The sequence below is a fragment of the Vipera ursinii genome (assembly GCF_947247035.1).
Source record: "Vipera ursinii genome assembly, chromosome: 1".
Classification (NCBI taxonomy): domain Eukaryota; kingdom Metazoa; phylum Chordata; class Lepidosauria; order Squamata; family Viperidae; genus Vipera; species Vipera ursinii.
In genome coordinates this window covers 136,221,721-136,245,728 of record NC_139512.1, presented here as the reverse complement: position 1 = coordinate 136,245,728, position 24,008 = coordinate 136,221,721, and the positions used below count along the sequence as shown (strand labels likewise).

Here is a 24,008-nt window from a genome sequence, read left to right as displayed (position 1 = left end):
TTGGTGACCCTGTAACTCTACCTTACCTTACCTTACCTTGCCTTACCTTAACTTACATTACTCTATCTATCTATCTATCTATCTATCTATCTATCTATCTATCTATCTATCTATCTATCTATCTATCTATCTATCTATCCATCCATCCATCTGGCATCTTAATATTTGAAGTTTTTAACTATAAATATTTTACTGTGATAACATACTGGTTAGAATGTGGTACTACAGGCTACTTCTGCTGACTGCCAGCCGTCAGTTCGATTCTCACTGGCTCAAGGTTGAATCAACCTTTCATCTTTCCGAGGTCAGTAAAATGAGAACCCAGATTGCTGGGAGCAATAGGCTGACTCTGTAAACCGCTTAAAGAGGGCTGTAAAGCACTGTGAAGCGGTATATAAGTCTAAATGCTAAAGTGCTACTTATATTTTAAAATAAAGTTTCATTTTGCTTCTCTCAGGTGAGATTATCTCTAGTGAGGACGGCCTGCACTCATTAATTATATCCCTATAAAGTACATGGACATGAGATCAAATTATAAATGTATATCTCTTAATGGCCAGAAAGGTAGCACTGGTTGTGATAGTCCTAACACAGGGGAAGGATGCCATGTGAAGATCTCTGAAAGACAGATTGTGGCAGCAACTGCTAAGCCATTAACACAAAACAGGTGGTCAAACCAGAGTGTAAAGGGCCGTCAAAACTTCCAACAAATAATAACCGCAACATTTTTCAGCTAAATACATTTGTATTTTATTTTCATAAAAACTAAACTTATATTTTATCATTTTATCATTGGGGCTTGTTAGTTTAATCTTTTTTAACATGTGTATTATTGTGCTTTATTGTTGTTAGCCACCCTGAGTCCTTCGGGAGATAGGGCGACATATAAGTCCCAAAAATAAATAAATAAATAAATTTGTTGAGCAGCAGTCAACATGCAACTTTATGTTCTAATTATGCCAGATAAATAGAAATATCTATCAACTTTAGCTTCATTAAAACATAATTTGTTAGTTCTGATTCATGGCACAATATAACAGTGCTTTGCATATGTACATTTGTCTGGCTACATATAAATCATTTTTCCAAGACTCAAAATAGCCCTAAACATACCAAGAGTATGAATATATTTTACAGAGTAGGCTTTCTTCTAATTGTTTATCAAAATGGTAGTGGGAAGCCTCTTCAGCAAACCTAAAAATCTCTAAATTCTCATTGATGTTATTTAAAAGGCAGCCATCGCATTATATAAACACAACACATTTCTTCAGGCAGAATTGAACAGATTTGATTTTCTGAATTATTTAACCAGTGTTTCTTGATCTTGGTAGGTTTCAGATAACTTAGTTGGCTGGGGAATTCTGGGAGTTGAAGTCCACACATCAGAAAATTGCCAAGGTCGACATACAACAACTTAAGAAGACCGAGAAGATGATCAAACGTAGGCACCTGTTTCATAGTGAGAATGAGTTCTTCATCCAAGTCAAAGAAAAAAAAATACAGCTACTAAGATGGAACACCATTGTTTTGTTATTCAGTGGAACAAGTTTTAGAAAAAAAGGCTTCACTTTTTGCACACAACTAGAAAATTATTCACAGGTTCCTTGTCAGACAATCAACCAACCTCTTACAGTTCATTTAAAGGAACAAAACGTAACTTATTATGAAGATTAAGCCGAGTATAGATTGGAAGCTACAAGACTCTTGTGAAGGGAAAGAGGATTCCTTCCCAATAGACAGCCTTCTCTGAATTTTCTGGCAGTCAATTAAGGTTTATTACAATCCTAATTTTTTTTGGTAGTAAAACAAACTTTATTGTCATTAGGTTAAGAGCTGTTAAGGGGAATGTTTCCCTTTAAAAAAAAATTCCACCACCACCATTTATTTTCATTTTGCCAAAAGGAATTAAGATGTTAATGGAAGACAGCAGAGCTGGTGTCTTAGTTTTCACTCTCATCACTAGAAATGTTCAACACAAGAATAATGCTTTAACGTTTTTTAATCAGCAACCTTTGATTCCTGAATAAGGGATTGACTTTTTTATAATTCCCTTTAGCCTTTTTTTATAATTCCTAATTCGTCTCTTATTAAATTATCTCTTCTTCCCTCCCTCCCTCCCTCCCTTCCATGTTTCTATGAATAAAAGGACATTTTTTATGTGAGAAGAATATTTGCTATAAACAAATGGAGATCAATTAATTTTTTAAATGTTCACTCCCACAGAATTTATTTGTTTGTTTGTTTATAAAATTTATTGCCTACCCATCCTATCACAAGGTAACTCTGGGCGGCTTACAATCATAGAAGATGAATATGCTATATATGCTAAAAACATAAATAAGTTAAAAAGCCAAACGCCATGCCAAGAGTCGGACACAACTGAAAATATAACATCATCATCCATGTTGTATCTTGTTTTACAAGCAACATTTTCATTTCCCAGTTTAGCCTGCAGCTGTGGCTCTTCCTGCTGGTCTCCTATTCCAGTTACTAAAGCCGGTCTGATCTTGCATTAGATTTTTAGAATCTGTAAAAAGTCATCCACTTCCTAAAAATCAGGATGTTCTTGTCCCTCTCTTTAAATATTTGGAAAAATATTTGGCAACCCAATAGACCCTGCAAAATAAAACATAAATTATTCTTGGGCACCAATTGCACATTAACATATAATTGGATGCATACCCTAAAGTTGCCGAAGCAATACTATTTCAACATTTCTGTTTCTCAGGGACTGCGGTGTAGCTGTGAAAGTTATTCTGAGTCTTCTGGCACTTTCGTACTGGTAAAAATCAATTTTCCATGCTGAGAGAAGGACTAAGACAATATAAATGGACTGCTAACATATTTCTGCCCTGGGTTCCAAAGCACCTTGCTATTTTTAGCTGCACTCTTCCTCCTCAGCGTACCAAATGGCAAGAAAGAAACACAGCATTCGGCAGGAAAAGAAAGAGCATCTGCTGAGACAGATGGTTATATTTTGCAGCCAGGCTATGAAAGAATGGTTCAAAACTGATGCTCAGAGATTACAAAGAATGAACAGTAGTTCTAGATCGTGAGTGTCCTTAAGTAAGGAAACGGCTTCCAGTATCCAAAACCCACATATTGTACATGTATCAGTTAGAAAGACGCACAGCCTCTGTTAAAGCATTAAAATTTCAAACCACGGCAGGATTCTAAAAAAACAAAAGAACGCAGGACAAATAAAACAGACCACATAAAGACAAAACACTTGTCTAAAATATTCCTGCCCTGGACATTACATTTCCTGATACTTTCTCGGAGTATCTGAGGGCGAAGGAAGAAGATCAGCCTATTTTTTTTTTAAAGGGGGGAACACAATCCTTGATAAGAAAGTCACAACCGAAGACAGATGCACCTGCAACCCCTTTACAAAGGAAGCCAGGAAGCAGCTGAAAAAGAGACCGGTTCACTGTGAGATATGTAACCCTCTCAGACAGTGTTACGGCCCCGAATCCAACAGCTCAAGATAAAACCGATCTATTCTACACGGGCTGTTTGTTGCAGAGACACACATAGAATTGTGCTCAGAATACAAGTGTTTTCATCACGGACTGGACTGATTATAATGCATTTTTCAATCTTGTGATGTAAAGTCTTGTTTATCCTTCTTATAGCAAATGTTCAATACCAACAGTTCAAATGTGATTTTTTTGATTTTTTTTCCCAATAGGCCCACATATTTCAATCAGCATCTTTTCCAACAGGTTTTGCATATTTTATACTCAGCATTGCCCTTCCCACTGCCCTGAAATCTAATGCTTAATCCAATTCAAACCAGATCTCCTTTGCTCAGTTTCCATCTATCTTAACTATGAATCCTCTGAATTCATAATTAAGATAGATGGAAATTGAGAAAACTGAGCACCCGTCTGAGGGAAATGGGTGGTTAAGAAATGTGAAAAATAAACAAACAAACAAACAAATAAATAATAAAAATAAAAATAAAAAAAATTCCCAAAGGTTCCTGATTTGTGCTTAAAGGCACAGGATAGAAGGATGAACTTTTCACCAAATTTTGTCGTTATTTCAGCATTTGCTTCTTGAAAAAAAAAACCTCATTCCAACCTTTTGGTTAAAACACTTCACCATAGCAAGCACAGATTAGTAAAATCTGCATGATTCATGTAACAGGAAATATAGAATATTGAATCAAGTGGTAAATATTTCAGTCCGATAACCCACTATATATTTGTGTTTCATCAAAAGCAATATCCAGGGCTGCATGAAAAGATGCATCAGAAACCACGCAGGAATTTTAATATCTACATAATGTATACATTCTTGTTAGCTACAAATACTTCATGACTGAGGGGGAAAGGGAGAAATATCTATAGAAAGAAATAAAAAAATAGAATACATGCTATGGATCCGAGTCTAGATCAAATCTGATTTGTTCAAATTAAACAAACAAAACCACCTGAGACTGCAAGACACTGTCACACCACAAAAAGCGCTAATCACTCTAAACATTAATGAAGATAGAATTCTCCAACAATACCAAACAAAAGCAAACAATGGGGATAATGAAATTATTTATGTCACTCATTGTTAATTAATAACTCCAAAAACTGCAACTGAATTAGCTCCCTTGATATTAGCGTCAGGGTTACTATTGAAATATATGTCGGATTTCAAAGGCGCAATTTTACTTTAGTTTTAATTTTATAATTTCATAAATGTATTAAAACCTCTTATCACCACTGAAATGCTCTATAAAGGGGTTTCTTTTAAAACACAGAAGCCAAATTATTTCAGATTCATTTCTGCTGAGAAAGCAAAGTTAATAAAATTTATTTTTATTGAAATTTATGCAGTGCTTTCCAGGTCTCAAGTCCAGATAATTGCTGCAATGATTTAACAGACTCAGCAAAGAGCAAAGGCCCCTTCTTCAATTTTAGTGTGAAGTCATAAAAGAACCAATTACTGTGTGTTTTCCAACAGTCATCCTGCTAGTTAACCATAATGAAAAACAAATGTCCATGTTGGTAAATGCAAGTAAAAGACTTGATCACCTCTGAAGAGATAAATCAAGGCAACCATTTCTTTTTGGACAATAGTTTTATACTTTAACCCATTATCGCTGAACAAAAGCATCTAAAATATATATTCTAATTTATCAGTCTAGGAAAAACATAGGAAGAGTTAATAATGTCTTCAGAAGAATATTTATAAAAGAAGGAAAGGCAAACTGATGCAGATGTTCTGGACTGTAACTGCTATCATCCAAGACAATAATAACGGAAGAACAGAAGCTACAGGTCAAACTGCAGTTGCCCAACCTCTTTAAAGCTTAGTTTCTGAGGCAAGGCAAAACATTTTGTTTCAGAAATGTTATACCAGAAAGCACAAGTTTCATGTGGATTTTAACAGATTTTTTTTCCAATTTATTATATATGGGGCTCGGTATAAGTGGTTCTTATACTTAATGCATACAAAAACTAAATCATCTGGCATACAAACCTTCTTAGCTATAAAAGTCAATCTGTAATGGCATTAATGATTCAAATAAAAGCAGGAAAATATACAGGAGAGGCAAGAAACAAAATTGATTTATACAGAAGACAAACTCCATCCATCAACCTCCCAACAAACAATAAAAAAATCCCGCCAAAAAGTACACCATGAAGAATGTAAGATATATCTCATTCATTCAAGATCCGGTAAAATTTGTTTATAAAACTGATGAAGAGAACAAATGCTAAATTATAGTGTTAGTTCTTTGATAAGAAAAAAAAATTATTTCACTCTGGCCTTTTGCTGGAAATTATTTACAAATAAGGGTGATCAAAGGATATTTTGATTTTTTTTTTGGTTTGATTTTCTAAGCAAATAATTATCCTTTCGAATTCTGCCTCATAGGATTTACTGAACGCAGACAATTTAAAATATGCATTCCTACCAGTAGGAAGAATTTTGGTCATATGGGTTTTTTTTCCCTCTATAAAATATTTTACGTTACTTCTTCCTGCCTTGCCTAGTCACCTGAAACAGTCAAAGGTACAAGAAGTAAGGGGAGAAAGCACCACAAACCTGTCTGTTGAGCAGGCTGTGGCAGTGGCTGGTTTTGCTGTGTGTTGTAATGAACTGAAGTAACTGGCCGATATTGTTGACTGGAGTGTGGATACTGGCCTGGAGCACAGTAACAGGCTGGCATCTGAAAAAAAATGTTGGGTTTAATGTATAAGAGACCCATGCATATGTTTCTAAATTAGATCTCTCCTATAGTGTTGGATGTAGGCAGATCAAAAGAACCACAAACACCTTGGAAAAGAATAAAACCAAGCTTAGCAAAAGGTACTGGAAGGATGTTCTTTAAATGCTAAAAAGAAAAAAAGCCACCTCCCCAAAATGTTAAAAGTGGCTTCATCTGCAATATAGCAGAAAATAATAAAGCATCACAATTTGTCAGGGAGACATTAAAAAAAAATATTATCAGCCACACAGAAAATTCTTAAATACATCTCATAAGTTCTAATAACCAGCTACTTCTTTCTCAGAAAAAAAAAATACTGCAAATACATAAAACTGACAGTGGATCTACCATGAAATCATTATTTAATTATTGTCACAAGCCTACAGTTCTTTTAAGAGTAGAATTCTGAGTACAGCTCAAGGCGTGTCAAGTTCTAATTTGTTACGTTTTAAATTTTTATAATTAAATGAATAAGCAATACATATTGACAATAAAGTCATAAAGCCTGTCTACAATAATTTATTCCGTGACGGTTTCTATAGATTTGTATACAATAAGGCAGCCCGTGCAACCAGTGCAAGGTACAGGAATCATATGATGTTGGTACTAAAATACATAACCTGGCTACTAATTACTACTGGGCACAGGTTAAGATGCCTGTCCTGGCCTTAGAACTCTTAAAGGGCTTACACCTGACTTTCTGCCAGGTAGCCTCTCACATTATAAACCTGGCTAGCTACTCAGATCACTAGGATATGTTCTTCTGAAGATGCCCACATTGCCAGACACTCAAGTGTTGGATACTTTGGAAAGAGTCTTCTCCTTTCAGGCTACAGATATGCTTGCTAAGAATTACTTACTTAATACTAAGTAATACTGGGGGGGGGAATGTAACAGGTGTTAATTTGGTTTTGATTTCAAGTGCATCCAATTATCCTTTATTTCATGTATTTTTTTTAAATCATTGTAAACTGAGTGTAGGAGTAAACGAAAAAACGAAACAAAAAACCCAAACCCTATTACGGGCTAGGAGTAAACCAAACTGCAGGAACACCAGCTTGACTGAATTCTACAAGCACGTAGTAGAAATATCTTGCTACCTGTGGCATTGGTTGCTGCATATATCCCTGTTGCTGAAGAACTTGCTGGTTAACAGGGTGGCTGGATCCACTGTAGTTAGGAGTAGGTTGGCCAGGTGGTGGCGGTGGCGGCGGTGGCGGGGCCGTTGCTATGATAAAACCAGATTGCTGTGGTGGTGGGAGGACTACTGTAGACTGGAACATGTTGGCATGAGGATCGGCAGCTTCTCCAGATGGCTGTCGGGAGAGACTCATATGGCTAAGTTGGGATCCTAGGTTGTCTTGCTGAAATAAGTAAAACAGTAACCAAAGGCATTCTTTAGATATAGAATGCAGAAGTTGTTTAACACCAAGGCAAAGCAAGGAATCACAGGGTTTAATTATGGAGAACTATTAAGCTATATTACCGAAAACTATCTTGGAAGTAAACACACAACCCTGCTGTTGAACACAGGAGAGAATTACAGAGCTAAGAATCTAAAAATAGTCATACTGCATCTAAGCAAAGACTTAAGATGGCAGTAGAGAATTGTTAGCCTGAAAGGTCAACCAGTGTCTTATTGGACAACTTTTAGCATGAGACAGAGTTTAGAACTCTTGCCTGCTCTATTTCCCAGTGACTGGTATGGGAAATCATAGCCCTGTAATGCTAACCTAACGCTTGTCTTGAATAGTAGACACTAATAGCTTTATCCCTAGGGATTTGTCTAAAGCGCCATTAAAATCAATTTATATGAAAAGCTGTGTTTGTCTATCTAGCTTCTGTTAAAATATCAAGAAAACAGCAAAAATGGCAACCAAGGATACTGATGTATGGAGAACCTACCTTGAGACATGGATTAGATGTCTATAAATCTGAGGAATGCAGCTAGGCTGCAAAACTCAAAAAAAACCCAAACAATTTCTGGCACTCATCAAACATTAAAGCCCTGACAGAAAGCTTTCACTGTCATGGAAAATGAGATACCTTAGAAGAGAAAGATATAGAAGGGAAAAGAAAGAAGGGCATTTATATGAAACAAATTTAAAGGTGTACTGAATACTGACAGGCTGCACAAGGGTAATATCAGCAAGCACATTTTTTATATCAGGGAACCAATTTTTTTTTTTTAAAAAATATCCTTTAGGCAAACTAGTAGGTAGACCAGCCTAATTCTTTCCGCTCTCTCTCTCTCTGTGCTCCTGCCAATAATGGGATTACCTTTTGAGGCTACAGCCAGTCAATATTTACATTTCACATGCACATTTCATATATTCGTCCAGCCTAGCAGAGAATCTGTCATGCAGAGAAAAGATGAGTAGAAGATAATATACCACAGTATATTGCTGGGTAGATGAGACTGGCAGGAGCGGGGGTGGATAAGTGACTGTGGAGAACTGAACAGGCTGTGAAGAAGGCTGAAGAGGTCGGATAGGCTGAAGGAGCAATAGTTGAACATACAGCGTTAACAACTGAGTAAGAGGAAATGAAAGTAGGAATATTTCTTTTGTGTAAAATAAAAGTTTTTAAAAACAAAACAAAACAAAAAAACCCAGAAGAGATCTTCAATATCAATTGTACAAATAGGTTTTAACGCAAGCCTCAGGTTATGGTGAATCAATCAATAAACACTGGTTCAGCTATCAGTGGGAGAAGATGACAACAATGGGCAAGCTTACAATAAACTAAACACATACAAATCAAACACCCAATGGCTTTAAGAAAATGTATCTTCCTTCACCAAGGCTTAAACCGTAAACCATAAAAAAATAAGCAACTATTTGTTTAATCAAGTATAGACCGAACATTCGTATTTGATCTTAGCACCTGTGAGAGGATGTGATTGGTTGCTGGCTGTTGCTGAGGTGGTATGGGAGGTGGCGGCGGCTGAGGAGGTCCAGGCACTTGGTTTCTAATTGGTTGTTGAGGCATTGGAGGATTATACACAACTGGAGTGCCATCAGGATTAATGAATGGCTGACCTACAGGATAATTGTAGTATAATAATAATAAAATAATAATAATAATAATAATAATAATAATAATAATAATAATAATAATAATAATAATAATGCAAAAGGCAGCTTGTTAGCAGAATATAAATTAGCTAGTATTTTATTATATTACAGATAATACATTATTAGAATATCCAGTCTACGTGTTATCTGGCTTGCTTATTTATTTATTTATTTGCAGCACAATTATATTATAAGCTGTCTTATTCACACATTGCTTCTTTTAGCAGTTGATTCTGCAGCATAATGTAGACAGAATAAGAAAGAAGAAAAAAGTGCAAGAAGAAAAGAGAAAAGGAAGAAAACAGTGCAAGAAAAAAAAAGCCAAATATAATACTTCGCAATTCTACTAGTGTGCAATTTTAAACATTGGATGCAAAAGAAATTAAAACAAAAATGCCACTGAAAACAGAGTTTATAATTTTATTTTATTTTTTTTCAAAACATCACTGCATATCTACTCCGGGGAGGAATAAAATGCATACATCTTCCAAAAGAAAAAGAGAAAAGAATATTGGGAAGCAGAGGGAAGGGCAAACGGTTCGTGGAAACACTACACATTTCTAAAACATTGTTGTCAAGTCAGTTATTCGAGACAGAGACACAAAAGGGAGAGAGAAAGACAGACAAACTGACACCCACAACTGGATACCAACCTGTTTGAGGGTTGATCAGAATACTTCCAGGTGGTATGCCTGCCGCTTCCAAGGGAAGCAAAAAGAAGCTACCGCTAGAAGACGCCACTTGCCCACTTATGCCACCATCAAAGGAAAGAGAACTACTAGTGCTGATAGTTGGATAGACGGCAGATGTGCCATGAGAAGGCTGGCTGAGAGCTGTGACTGGAAGAGGTTGCTGGGTGTGAGAAAGAGAACCCGTGGATGACCCTACACTACTAGAAGACTCTGAACCTAGGAAAGGAGTAATGAGAAATGGATTTTACCTAGAGACAGAGTAACAGCATTCACATTTAAATAGGCAGGTTGCTATCTAAAGTTATCCAAGTAACTCCCAGCCTGAACTACAACAGCCTACTTCCCCAAACCCCACTGCAACTTCTCCAGGTTAGATTCCCATCTACTCCAAATGCCACACAATGAGGGAGAACTAATGACCCACTGCATCAATTTTGCCTTGGAGCCATGCAAATGGCAATAAAGCAGGATGGCAACAGTCTTATTATTATCAATAATTACAACAAATATCTATTCAATGAAGTATCAGGTTGAGATGTTGGAGGCAACTGAAGTGTAAAGTAGCATTCAAAGGACCCATCTACAAAGCCCCATGCATACAAAGCTGATGAAAAGTTGGGTCTACAGAATTTTAACTTGTTAGTATTGTCAACTAATCTTAATGATTCCAGCCCTGGATTTAAATCTTACTGATTTAAATACATTAAGAATATGCACAGGTTTATTCCAAAATGGACTTATTTTAAATGTTTGTAGAAAACTAAAAATATGTTTCTCTGATGAAACAGCAAGTTTTTTTTTATTTACTGAGAAATACATTTGGATTGCCTTTTACTTTGTCTTCACATAACAAATAAAATGCCTTATTTTTTATTTTTTATTGATATTCAAATCAATAAAAAGCAAGTCTTATAACCTAAAGATTAAACATTAATAAATGGCTTCAAACCAAAATGAAAGTGATTAGTTTGCTATACTGGTTGTACTCACATTATAGCACAATTTTCTTTATATATTTTTTAAAAACCCTCCACTATCAAAGCTCTTCTTCATTAATATCAAATATATAGGTTCACAAGATATCCTTATCGTATCACTTGGGCTCACACACAAAAAAGAGAACCCTATTTTAAGAATAAGGATCTAGAAGAATCCTGCTACAAATTCCTTCAGGAGCAAATTTAGAGTAGTTATTTGCTCCCAGAAACTTAAACATTCTGAATGCTAGCCGTAAGTGAAGTCCAGCTAGTATTCTTATTGCCTTCTCCCAAAGCAATGGAGGGGGATGTTCATAATTCAGAAAAGAAGAAGAGAAGATTTTCTGCCAAGAGCCCAAAATTGCTGTGAAGCTGTTGAGCTGCTTTAAAACCCCAGCCGTATTTTACCAGTGTTTTTTCCCCCCTTATTTTCAATCATTATGAAAAAATGCCAAATTGAACCGATTGGGTTGTAAAATGAAGCAGAATTCTAAAAACTACAAATTCACACACTTCCTTGTTTTTTCCCCCTTTGTTCTGTATCCTTAATATAGTTCTTCCTTTAAGCTACCACAAATAGTCTCCCTATTTAAGCTGTGTTGTGCAGCTTGGAGGTGACTGAAATACTTTGAAACAGACTTTGAAAGTTGACTATAACAGTACATGTCAAAAAAGAAAGGATACAGACTTAACGCTCACGACACCTCATTATGTCCAAATTCAGGGTCAATTAGACCATTCTTAATCAATTTCTTGTCAATAATTATGGCCAAACATGAGCCTGAAAAAGCTAGGCAGTCAGGTAACAGCATTCTGTGTGCCTTTGGCATCTAGTCATGCCAGCCACATGACCACGGAGGTGTCCTCGGACAAGCGTTGGCTCTTTGGGTTTGAAACGGAGATGAGCACCGGCCCCTAGAGTTGAAAACGACTAGCATGCATGTGCAGGGGAACCTTTACCTTTTTAATCAATTTCTTGTCAATAATTAAGGCCAAACATGAGGCTGAAAAAGCTAGGCAGTCTTACAAGAGTCCGATAAAGATGTATTTGGCAATCTATATGCAAGTGAGGTCCCAAGTGGAAATTTATTGTCAAGTTTGGGGTGTTCCAAGTTCAGAAAATCAAAAGGAATGCTTAAAAATCCTACTAAAGAACATTTGATGAAATCAGGAGTTGAAATGAATTTTTTTGGGGTGGGGGGAAAAGATCAGTAATGTAATCCCAATTCTTGATATTTTAATGTTTTTAAAAAGGATGTCAGGTCATTTATACCAGGTTCTCCAAATTTGGCAACATTAAGACTTGTGGATTTCAACTCCCAGAATTTGCCAGTCAGCATGGGGAATTATGGAGTTGAAGTCCACAAGTCTTAAAGTTGCCAAGCCTGGACACCCCTGATTTTATACCATTACAAGAAAATGACTGATAACTTTTTATCCATCAAAAAGAGCCTAAAGGGACATTTTCCTAGGCAGAAAAGGTCAGGTTCTAGCTCTCATCTGGATCACCATCACTTTTGGTATCCATAAAAATATTCACTTGCTTGTATTAATATGACTGAAAATTTCATAATGCACACTTGTGCCAGTAAAATTAACCCTTAAAAATCATGCCTAATAACAAAACAATTTTACTTAGCAAACTTGATAAAAGCTCCAAAAGAGATTTGGAGTTCCGTCGAAGCTGATACAGCCTAAAAATGGACATAAGAAATAAGGATTTGCTTTTATTGAGTTAGTGTCTAGATTCATCTTCTCCAATAGTGCCTACTTAGGCTTCAGACATATTAACAATAGGCAAAGGATTGTACTGAATTTCGAAGTAATCCCTGATCAACCACGAAACATATGGAGCTACAAAAGGAAGGGCATAATTGCCTTACTTTACTCACAGGTATGGAGCTATAAATCTCCATAAATCGTATCTAAAATATAATGTAGAACTTATTGTTGTATGCATCTCCTGAAAGCATCCCTCCATTGCTATTCAGATCAAGGAATCTTTAGAGTATTTTAAGATAGCAGTGTCTATCTCAAAATCATTTTAGAAGACTAAACTTAGGAGAAGCTCTCAATGTTAATTCGTAAAGAAACTTCCTAAAACATACCTGAAACCCTCTTGCAATGTTATAGCTTGAGTCACTGTTGACAAAATTTTAATTCCCTGAAATGGCAAGCACGAGAGAAACACTGCATTTCCAGTCTCTACTACTACTTAACAGTTGTTTCAAGGTCTCATCCTGGTCTACTAGCCTACGAAGCTGGCTGGGTTAACAGTGGTCGAAATGCAGAAGATCGACAGCCTCCAATTAAGGCATGCAATTCATTAAAAGATGTTTTATTGATAAACAATTCAAAACATTGGTAGGATCAGGAATAGCCACAGTCCTTTCTGGTCTATTCAAAATGCTACCAAAGGTGTGTCTAACACTTAAGTGATTCAAACTCCAAAGAGGCACTTTCCAAAAACTGGGTGGGCAGGGGGTGCTTTTTGCAGGCTACCTAGCTATTCCCTAGACTTAAGTGTTTTCCAGTGGTACCTGTTTTGGATAGCCTGCCAGTGCTTTTGCTGCTTCCTGTGCTATCGCCTCTCGTCAGGACAGAAATCCCACTGAAGCTGCTGGCTTTGGTCACAGGGGGCTTCAAACTGCGAAGGGAGCTGTCCGAGTCCGTGCTGCTCCATGGACGGGGTTCCGAGTATTTTAGCTCATTGTCTGTACTGCTCTGGAGACTGTTTGCCGATCTCCCTGAAGCATCCTTGTTGATTCTGTAATCCACAAGGTTAGTTTTTAAAGATGGAAGACTCTTCGTCAAAGCATCAAAAAAAAAAAGAAAGAAAAGAAAAAAAAGAAATAGAAATACGTGCAGAATGCTTTGGGATTTTAAAAAAATAATTCATTCGGTACCTAAATATCTGTCGCCTTTGCTGGGTACTGTTGGCTTCATCCTCTTGAATTCTGTTGGCGTGTTCAATAAAATTGTAGCTTAGTACTTTCTCTCATTTGTATTTAGAAAAAAAAACAAAGCTTTTTTTTAAATAAATAAATAAAATAAATAAATACTGATTATGCTTACCTTTTGTCAATAATATAATTCTCTTGGGAACACAGTGACTGGGGAAGAAACAAATGTAGAATAAAAATCACCACCATTAAACGATTCTATCATCAATCCATGTTGAAATAAATGTATAAACACCTGGGTGGAAACAACAACTGGTAACCAGTTGCAAGCAATTATTAAAGAAAGATTACCAAATCCTTCAGCCAGGCCAATGTGATCATTCAGACAGGTTTTAAATATAACAAATGGGGAGCAAAGAAACAAAATGCAAATGCTAGTCAACAGAACGTGCAGGGTCTATAACAATTCACCAAGGCCATGGGACAACTCACTGCGGGACAAGAGTTACACTAATATCAAAGAAATGGTGGATCAGAATCTTTAAAGAAAGGATGTAAAAGGAGAGGCAGAATGAAATGTGAATGAGAAAAATTAAAATAATTATTTATTTTAAATCATTGAATTGTTAAAATTGTCCCAAGGCGAGTTTGCTGGTGGTGAGTTGCCCATAGCGAGTTGTCCCGGGACAAGTTGGCTGTGGGAAATTGGCTCCATTAGGTTGGCTGTGACAAGCTGTCTGCGAGTTGTCTTGCAACTCGCCACAGCCAATGCACCACAGCCAACTCATCAGGGGTGTGACTGTTCTCTGTTATAGAGAAACAGAGGAAAACCACAGCAGGATTTATTACTCTTCGTTTCACTATCTTTTATTTGCAACCTAGGAGAAAATGAAGCTGGACAAACAATTTTTGGATGTACTCTTAATTTTAAAGTTAATTTGAAACCTGTCAACCTACCATCTCTGAGCCTTGGCTACTGTTCTTAGAAAATGCAAAATTACCACAATATGAATGATTCAAACAAGTATATGACTATCACCTGCATAAACAGATGCCCAGACTTTACAACATCCATGACTAGACATAATTGTTATGAACAATCTCTCCATAAGAGCGGGAAGCATTTTAATTAAACAGTATCTCATAGGAGGAGATAAGTAGCAGTGATACTATATGTATACATGTATATCATCATCACTACCCCCAGCCTAGGGTCTGAGAACCAATCTGTTCCTCTATCCACTACTTTATAGATGTTCTCTTGATGCAATCATGAATGGGAATGCAGAGACAATTTTTCGAAATATTTTGAGCACTTTAATTATGCACTTTAACTTTATTGTTCTTACACATAGTCAAAGATACTGTGGACATTCCTTAATACCTACATCTTGTGCAAATATTCGTTCTCTAGCTCTCTGGTACTCTTCTTCTCGCTCTTCTATAGATTTGCTTCTTCTGTCATCTTTTAATCGTATTCGCATCTAAATTAAATAAGTTGTTAATTGCTGATTTACACTGTGCAATATAAGCATGCAGTGAAGACACAGTTATGTTCCATATTTACCTGATTATCATCTTTGTCTAGACTAGAATTCTCTCGTTTAAGGATGTACCGTTTTTGAAAATCTTCACTTTTTTCATCTTTTATATGTTCGCAAAACTTCTGGTCAGGTCTTTTGGAAAAAAAAGATTAAAATAAAATAAATAATTATAAATATGCAGGCAGTTTTTTGTGGTCCTTAGGTTTGAGGAAAATAAAACTGTAAGATACATGTGGACAACAGGCCATTTAGTGGTATAAAGGTTATCAGAATATCTTGTAGGCTTTACTTTTCTTTCACACATTGGAAATTGTTCTGAACCAGCCCTCTTCTGGCCTTGTAGTAAGGCAAACCCCTATTCAGAAAGAAGAGACTGGAGAGCGTCCAAGGCTAAAAGGCATCTGCCAAGATTTAATTACGCAGTTAACAAAAACACTAGAGCTTGTCTTCTCAAGCGGAAAAGTTGCTTTCAGCAACCAGCCCCTCCCCAAACACTCCTTTTATAGAGAGCTCAGGGCGTGGTCTCCCTGTGCCTCCTCCCGAGGAGTCCCACAGCCTTTCTTTGTTTGTTCCTGCTCAACTGCCTCCTGCGTCGGGCGTCCTTGAACAGGGCCAGCTGTGGGTCATCTTCCTCCGCACTCTCGGGCCAACGCAGCTGAGAAGAGGTCCCCGGCTGAGGGCTCTGCAAAGCCTCCAAACCATCATCAGCCGGTTCGTTTCCCTCCTCCCCCTCATCTGAGTCATTCGATACATCGGAGCCGGCTGTCGGACCCACAGGCTGGCCCTGAGTCACAACAGAAATCTATGCAGAGAATCTGATACCGACGTTGGAGCTGCTACATCTTGATCTGTCATTTTTCCGCTGAAGGAATTGTATGTGTGTTCCGATGCAAGGCACCGAGTTAATGTATCCAGCAGTTAGCGTATCCAGTTACTTCAAAGAAATATAAGGTTTAATGATATTTAATAAAAAGATGGGAGAATGGAAAAGGAATTCAAATTTTAGAATTTGTTTCATTTTAAGTCATTTTCCAAAATTGCCAGACTTTATAATATCACTAAATACAAAAGAATAAGCTGACATGATTGTTACATTTCCAACTATTTTCAGAAAATTATTAATTAATTATTAATTCACAAAAATAAATGTTTAATAATGAAGCATAAGGTGATAAATCTGGGCTAATTCAGTTTTCAATGCCTTAGTTTTGATATACTGCTTATTATCCCATTTTTTAAAAAAACCCTTTTTTCTGTGGATTCTTTAATTTTTGCCTATTACTGAAAGACACGGAGGCAGAGAAATGAATGTTTTAGGGGCAAAGAAAGATTTCAGAACAAACCTGTACACCCCTACGGTTGTAGAGTCCTACTTTTAATGAAATCACGAGATACTTTTAGCTTTTAAACATCCAACTTCCAGGGTACCAAGAAACTTTTGTAAATCTTTTTCAAGGTGTTAGAAATAATTATGATTGTGGTCCATAAAAACATACAAAGTTATATGTCCTCATAGACTTGTTACTTGAGAAATTTGCAAAAAAGCAGGATCAAGTTTCTTTTTAATTCCCGAATTGCATTATAAATGATGAAATAATTCTCAAACACTACCTAAGAATTATTGAATGCCAGAATGTAATTAGCAGGCACTTCGGAAAACCTTTAGACTGTCTTACCTCATTTTTTTCTTAAAGGTCCCTGAATTTACTGCCCTGCCATCACCACTCCACTCCACTGAGTCGTCCCAGTGTGCACTGGGTTGATGATGTCATTAACAGCACAGACCGGCACTGGAGCGGGGAATCTCCCTATGAGGAAAAGGTAAGTTGGGTTTTAGATTGCCAAGGTTTTCTAGCTAAATTCTTATTTTAAATCCCCTGAGATATAAAATAAGAACACTGAAAACCTTTAAATAATTTACATAGTCTATTGGTTCAAGGAAATGCCTGCTAATTATACTTGGGTCTTTCAGATTCTAGCTGAGATTGTCTTTGCCATGAAAGTATTCTAAATATAGCTTGTTCTCCAAAAACTTCATCAACAGCTGCTACAATGCTGTTCCCAAACCATCTCATGCAGAGGGTTTAACAAATGGATGCAGTTATCCTCTGCATCTGGTTACATTAAATTTTAAATAGAACTTTTGGTCCCCTAGTTTATTTCTCTAACTAAGCAGCGGGGGAAGGATGGGTTGGGTATTGAAATACGACACAATTAATGGAGTACTAAAATGGAATCACTCCAAGTAGTCAGTAATTACCAGATTCTGCTTTTCTGCAAAGTCCAATTTAGCTAATTAAAAAAAAGACAGAGGCAAAACTTCTTCCTCTACTGTGATAGCCAGTTCATATGCTGGAGGTTTGTGTTTTTTTTGTTTTTTTTCAAAGAAATGTGTCTTGTTCTAGAAGCAAATTACTGTAATTCAGAAATTTTTTTTTACACAATGAAAACAGGATATATTTTTAAGAGGTATAATGGATTGATTTTTTTTTCTTTCTCCAAATCCAAAAGAAAATTCTGTAATACAGAATTAAGGGTAATTTTTCATGCAGAGATGCTGTAATTATCCTGCTTTAGTCATAAACTCAAACATCCATTACTGATGGAATTCAACTCAATGACAAACGAACAAACAAAGTAAGTAAGTAAGTAAATAATATTAATAAAAGAACAGCAACTTACATTCTGGTACTGCTCGTTTTATTCACAATCACCGACTTCCCACTCTGGTCCACGTTGTGCTCCAGGCCGAAATAAGCAGCTACTCTGTGCAATAACATTCTATGGTACGAGGTCATTGGGGGGAATTTTTTCCGTGGGATTCTGAAAAGAAGCAAGTACTTTTTAGGCTGACGTAAGCCTCAGGTCATCTCCTATAATTATACGTCGTCCAATGACACTTACTCATTATTTCCAATGAAATCTAGGATTTCCTGTTCTAATTTCAGCAGCATCATTCTGTCCCTGGAAGGCAAAAAGTAACATTCGTTAGCCGGGGAGGGGGGGGGACAGTAAAGTAGGACATACTTTCAGAGCCTGTAAACATATTAAACAAGTACGTATATATTCTCCATAATAAAAGAATTATACCAAGTGTCTGCTGAGGAAAAGCCCAACAATATTAAGGATGCTTTTAATGATTGGACAGTACTTAGCACCTCCTTTGATTTCAAATAGCTTAGGTGGCTCACAGGAATAATCTGCACTGTTTTGTCTTGAGCAAGTTAAGATAAACTATCACTATTTTTTTCCCCTAAGGACTTTAATGACTGCTCAGTTCTGAATATTTTTGCCACTCTGGGCTAGTCGGACCAATTCACCAGAATGTTGTGGGGATAAAACAAGGTCCCCTTGATTAACCCCATTCTGTCAACTGTAACCCTATCTTGCATAAATGAGTGCTTATTAAACAAATGTACACAGAGATATTTCACTGAATCTTCTGACAATGAGTACTGTGGCTATGTTACTTGGTCGCCATTTTATATTTACATATTGCATATTTAATGAGATTTTTATTTTTTTATTTTGAGGGTTTATATTTTTAAAGTATGCCATGAGAATCACATTGTTTGGGTAGCCTTATATTTCTTAAGTAAGTATAGTTGAACAAAATGGACATAGGCTCAAATGATGTAGAGTTAGATATTAAGAGCATAAGCCCTTTAGCCTTATGAGAAGCAGTCCTTACCCTAATGTACCTAAATAAGAAATTAATTTATGGTATATATTGTATCACTCTTGATGTGTGTCTATGAAAGAGGGGGAGGGGAGAGAGAGAGAAACCTATCAGGAAAAATTAATGTAACTTATTTTCGGTTCAGATTAATTAAAGGTTAATTAAACCCTGGCATTAGAATAAGAAGTCTATGTATTGAGCTATGGTAACCCTGAAATCTGCAAAAAGTAAATTTTGACCACAAGAATGTTTATCGTTTTATGGCACACAAAAGCAATAGGGAAAAATTGTTTGGGAAGAGGGTTTTTTTTTAATGAGTAAAGGTGTAAAATAGGAGGCGGAAGGTATATTGTATTTGTTCCCATCTTCGAGTTATTTGTAAAAATAATAAAGGTGGGATACAAATCAATCAATCAAATCAAATCAAATCAAACTGTAGTAGCACTGATTGCAAAGCATGAATATCTGAATGGGTAAGGATAGTTGTGTGTGAGAAACAGAAAATTTGCTATAAACAGACGAAGTGTAATTTAGCAAATAAGGTGACTAGACTAGACTAGACTAGACTTCTAGACTAGACTTCTTTATTGGCCAAGTGTGATTAGACACACAAGGAATTTGTCTCCGGTGCATAAGCTCACAGTGTACATACAAACAGCAATTATTAGGTCATAGATCATAAATCATAGTTACAATGATTAATCATGTTACAAACAACAATTGATAAATCACAAGATAACAATAGGAGAAGATAGTAGGAAACTTAAAAAGATAAAAAGAAATGAGACAGTGCTGTGGGAATTAAGTGTTCAGCAGAATGATGGCATGGGGGTGGGGGGGAGAACTATCTTTGTGTCTGGTTGTTTTGGCATCCTGAGGGGAGAAGTTGTAATAGATCATATCCAGGATGTGAGGGGTCTGTAGATATTTTCTCAACCCTCTTTCTGGTTTGTGCAAAAAGTTTGCAGATCCTCAGTGGAAGGCAGGCTAGTTGCAATTGTTTTTTTTCTGCAGTCTTAACTATCCGTTGAAGTCTGTACCTGTCCTGTTTGGTTGCTGTGCAATTATTTTACAGGTAAATTATTTTAATTAGCAATTATTAAATCATTTAATGTGTGTGTTTGTCTTGGCCCTAGGTTTTTTGGCACATGGGTTCTGAATGATATGTATGCTATATGTGCATAAATAGGTGACACACACATCACATGCACCGATTTATTACATGGGGCAGATATGCTAGGATTGCTTTCAGCAACTCCAAGTTGACAAGATGGAGAAGGTGGGTTTTGTCTAAAACTTTTTTTTTTATTCTCTTCTCTTTCAGGAAGGTGGCCACTACTGAGTTAAATTCAAAGCAGTCTTCCTCTCAGGTAGCAATAGCAATAGCACTTAAAACTTATGTACCACTTCATATGGCTTTACAGCTGTCTCTAAGTGGTTTAGAATCAGTCTATTGCCCCCCCCCCAACAATCTGGGTCTTCATTTTACCAGCCTCAGAACGATGAAAGACTGAGTCAACCTTGAGACGATCAGAATCAAACTCCTAGCAGTGGAATGCAGTTAGTCTGCGATACTGCATTCTAGCCACTGCACCCCCACAGCTCATATAGGTAGCTGTATCATATAACTGCTTCAAAATGCCCAGAATTCCTTTCTAAATTCCATGGCAACAAAACATGGAAACAAATGACAGAAAAACTAGAGATTTACTTAAAAAAAGAAAAAAGGCAAATTGATTGGTTTCTGACTATACCAAGGAACTAAAAAAAAGCTATTAAATCAATCAAAATACCTCCAAAAGGAAAGCAAGGATTCTTGTCTATCTCACTAGCCAGAAACGAGGAATTGGCAAAGATAAAGGGTAGATTAGAAGTCAAGAGTCCAAGATATTTGGAAGTTGTCAGTATTCTCTCTTCCTGAACTCAAGTTGCATGGACACAGGATTCTAGTGAATTGCTTAAGTTCAGATATCTGCGCTGGTCCGCCCCCAGGTACGGTGCCTTATTTTGTGTGGTTGCTGTCTTATCTGAATGCAACATAGTGGTTTCTTCTGAGAGAAGCAAGGGATTGAATTCATAGCTTTAGTTTGTTCTGAATTCTACCTCTAGCTTCTTTTTGCAAGAAGTTATACTGCTGTCTTTGGATGAGTCATCAACCTATCATGTTACCATATCAACAAACCATAGGCAGGCAATGATTTGTAGCTGCACTGTTTCAAAGGAAAAAAATAATATGCTCCAGGCAAGTTTGCAGCCAACCACAACTGCTGCCTTTGAATGCAGTCATGGCAACTGATTTTACCTAATGTTATGGGGAGAAAAACCTAATATCATACACTTCTGTTTAAAGCTATTTCCCACAATCATCAACACAATATTGATCATAATTTCTGGTGCAAGCTGCATTTAATGTAAAATTGAATAAAAAGCTCCCAGACTCTTTCCTCACAACTATACAAGAAGCAAAGAATCAGCACCTACTCTTGTGACTTTGTTCTTGTTGTGCTAAACTATAATTTGGTGTGAATTCTAAATATGGTTACTGTAGCTCATGCATGCATAAAGTTAAACCTCAATTAAAAAGATTTCTGAAAGCATTCCTGCATTTAACAGTGCTTCCCTATGCACAACCAAGAGAGCTTTATGAATGCCTCAAAAGGTAGAATAAGAATATTAGAGGCTCCGTTAGTTTGAAAAACAATGTGCAGAACAATATGACTTCAAAGGTTTTTAATAAACTATCCAATAATAGAGCAAAATGTACATATAGACCAAAAGAAAACGAATAAGAAATTCTGTAAATAATATATACATTCATTTCAACATGAACAACATCATTGTCACTTGTTTACCTGGGATTGTTTTTCAATGTATTAACTAAAAACTCGTGCAGATCTATACCAGTTGAATCTGTATACTCTTGACTAGAATCTAAAAGAAAAATAAATCCACAGTTACAGAGAATGCGTTAATTCTTTCAATGAAACCAAGCCATTAATATTTTAAGACTCCCATTTACACAATAGCAGCTGGGATGACTAAGTCTGAAAGTTTAATGTCACCCTGGCTTGGATAGTTGATTGCTTCTTTATCAACAGAAAATGTGAGACGGGAGTGAGAGGTGGGAGAAAATCTCTCTTACTTTGCCTCCCTATCTTATAGATCTCTCAATAATCCTTCAGATGGTGAAGGACTGTAAAACAAGTGAGCAAGCCAGGAGAATGGGTCTATTGTTTTCATTATGTCAGGCCCATATTCTGGAATATTCATGTGTTTTGCATTTCAGAGTAGTGGGAAAGCGGTCTGTTGGTTTTCAACAATATTCCCAAAGTTGTTGGAGTATGACCTGTATGTTGTCCTGAGCCACAAGGTGCTCACCCCACTTGGGAAGGAAGTTTGAAGTAAAACATGAACACTAATCTACTTAATGAAAGAAAGAAAGAAAAAACCCCACTTAAGCCAACGTGTGAAATTCATTAATGTTGACATTTCTGTCTCCCAAAAGATCACATTTCAAAAACGTCTCATCTCACATCAGAAATCTTATATACATGCTATGCTAGTGTTCTGAGTTTGCACGTCTTTTTTTTTTAAATTGTAGCACACTCCAATTACTTTTGAGCATGAAATTCCCGGAGAAAACTAGGTCTAAGATAGCCTAACTGCTCAGCTAAATCAACTCTCTATCTGACATGAAGATAAGGGGATTATATACTTTCAGTACTAATTAGGCATCTCTGGGAGATTCTTCCAAGAATAAACTTACCAATATATAAAGAAGAGGTATTATGACAAATACTAGCAACCTGCAGGTTTTTTAAACCTACAGCCCAAATCATGTACCGGTAATTTAAGAAGAGGATAATGTATAGCAAACCTCTTGATAACATTTTCCTGGGTAATTTATCAGACTTCTCCTTTTCAGCTTCATCTTTCGAGGGTTTCTCTTCCTTTTCAAATAACTGTGTTAACTGGATCTGATTTTTTTCCTGTTGAAAAGTTGAAAAATTAACAATTTCCCCCCCCCAAGAAAGGTATCCTGTAAAGAAAATGGTGTCTGTTTTAAGTAGTCTACAGGCATAACATCAACGAAATCCCTGATTTTTGGTTGCAAACCAAAAGGCCAATCTGAAATAACTGATTTTGCAACTCCCTTAAGTTCATATGCCTGGGAAATGGGCAAATGATTCAAGAAACAATATTGCTATTATTTCCTATAACATTACCCCCAAGCTAAATTTTCAAAGAAAGCCAGCTTCCATGCAATATTTGAACAACAGCTTAATGGGAGGCAGGTGAACCTTAAGAACCACAATTGATGTTTTGAAGGTTCAGGCTCCCACACTTCTTTGCATTTAGCTGGGAGGAGATTGAGGTAAGATTAATTTTGTTTTATCATGTGTGAACAAGAAATAAACCACAATTATAAGCCAACTGAGAGCAGGTTTGCTGTAGTGGTTAAGGCATCAGGCTAAAAATCAGGTGTCCCAAAGCCAGCTGGGTGACCTTGGGCCAGTCACTCTTTCTCAGCCCTAGGAAGGAGGCAATGGCAAATCATTTCAGAAAAACCTTGCCAAGAAAACTGCAGGGACTAGACCAGGTAGTGACCATCAAAACTGACTCAAAGGCGTGCGCGCATGCGTGCACGCACACACACACATGATGATTAATTTGAACTAGGCATATCTAATCACTATCCAGAACTTGTTTTTAATCTTCATTCATAAACAATAAACCAGCTTTCATGAAAAGTAAATCAAAATCTAAATTCCCTGGCAAAGAAGATGTCTAGGAACCAGATGGTTTCCTTGGGTTTGGTCCATCTCCAGAGTGTATTCCAAAGCCAACACTAAACAACACTTAGTAATATGATGCAAATCACTTTGAAATATCCTTGGTATGTTGTTTAGGTTGCAGTATCT

At 36.6% G+C, this 24,008-nt stretch overlaps 1 protein-coding gene across 5 annotated transcripts in view; it reads right to left on the bottom strand.

Moving 5' to 3' along the window:
- The window catches only part of R3HDM1 (R3H domain containing 1), a 62,690-nt gene that overhangs the window by 21,784 nt on the left and 16,898 nt on the right, over positions 1–24,008 (bottom strand). For 2 of the 5 annotated variants that reach the window (XM_083349496.1, XM_083349497.1), the window contains 14 exons: positions 22,964–23,075; positions 21,939–22,017; positions 18,312–18,371; positions 18,090–18,230; positions 15,431–15,539; positions 15,252–15,347; positions 14,036–14,073; positions 13,867–13,917; positions 13,501–13,727; positions 9,945–10,199; positions 9,101–9,255; positions 8,608–8,709; positions 7,315–7,578; positions 6,052–6,175 (listed from right to left, as the gene is read on the bottom strand). In XM_083349496.1, coding sequence (XP_083205622.1) covers positions 6,052–6,175; positions 7,315–7,578; positions 8,608–8,709; positions 9,101–9,255; positions 9,945–10,199; positions 13,501–13,727; positions 13,867–13,917; positions 14,036–14,073; positions 15,252–15,347; positions 15,431–15,539; positions 18,090–18,230; positions 18,312–18,371; positions 21,939–22,017; positions 22,964–23,075 — 1,813 coding nt within the window. The remainder of the gene's footprint in view (positions 1–6,051; positions 6,176–7,314; positions 7,579–8,607; positions 8,710–9,100; positions 9,256–9,944; positions 10,200–13,500; positions 13,728–13,866; positions 13,918–14,035; positions 14,074–15,251; positions 15,348–15,430; positions 15,540–18,089; positions 18,231–18,311; positions 18,372–21,938; positions 22,018–22,963; positions 23,076–24,008) is intronic. The other 3 variants (XM_083349499.1, XM_083349500.1, XM_083349498.1) reach the window with 2 other exon arrangements.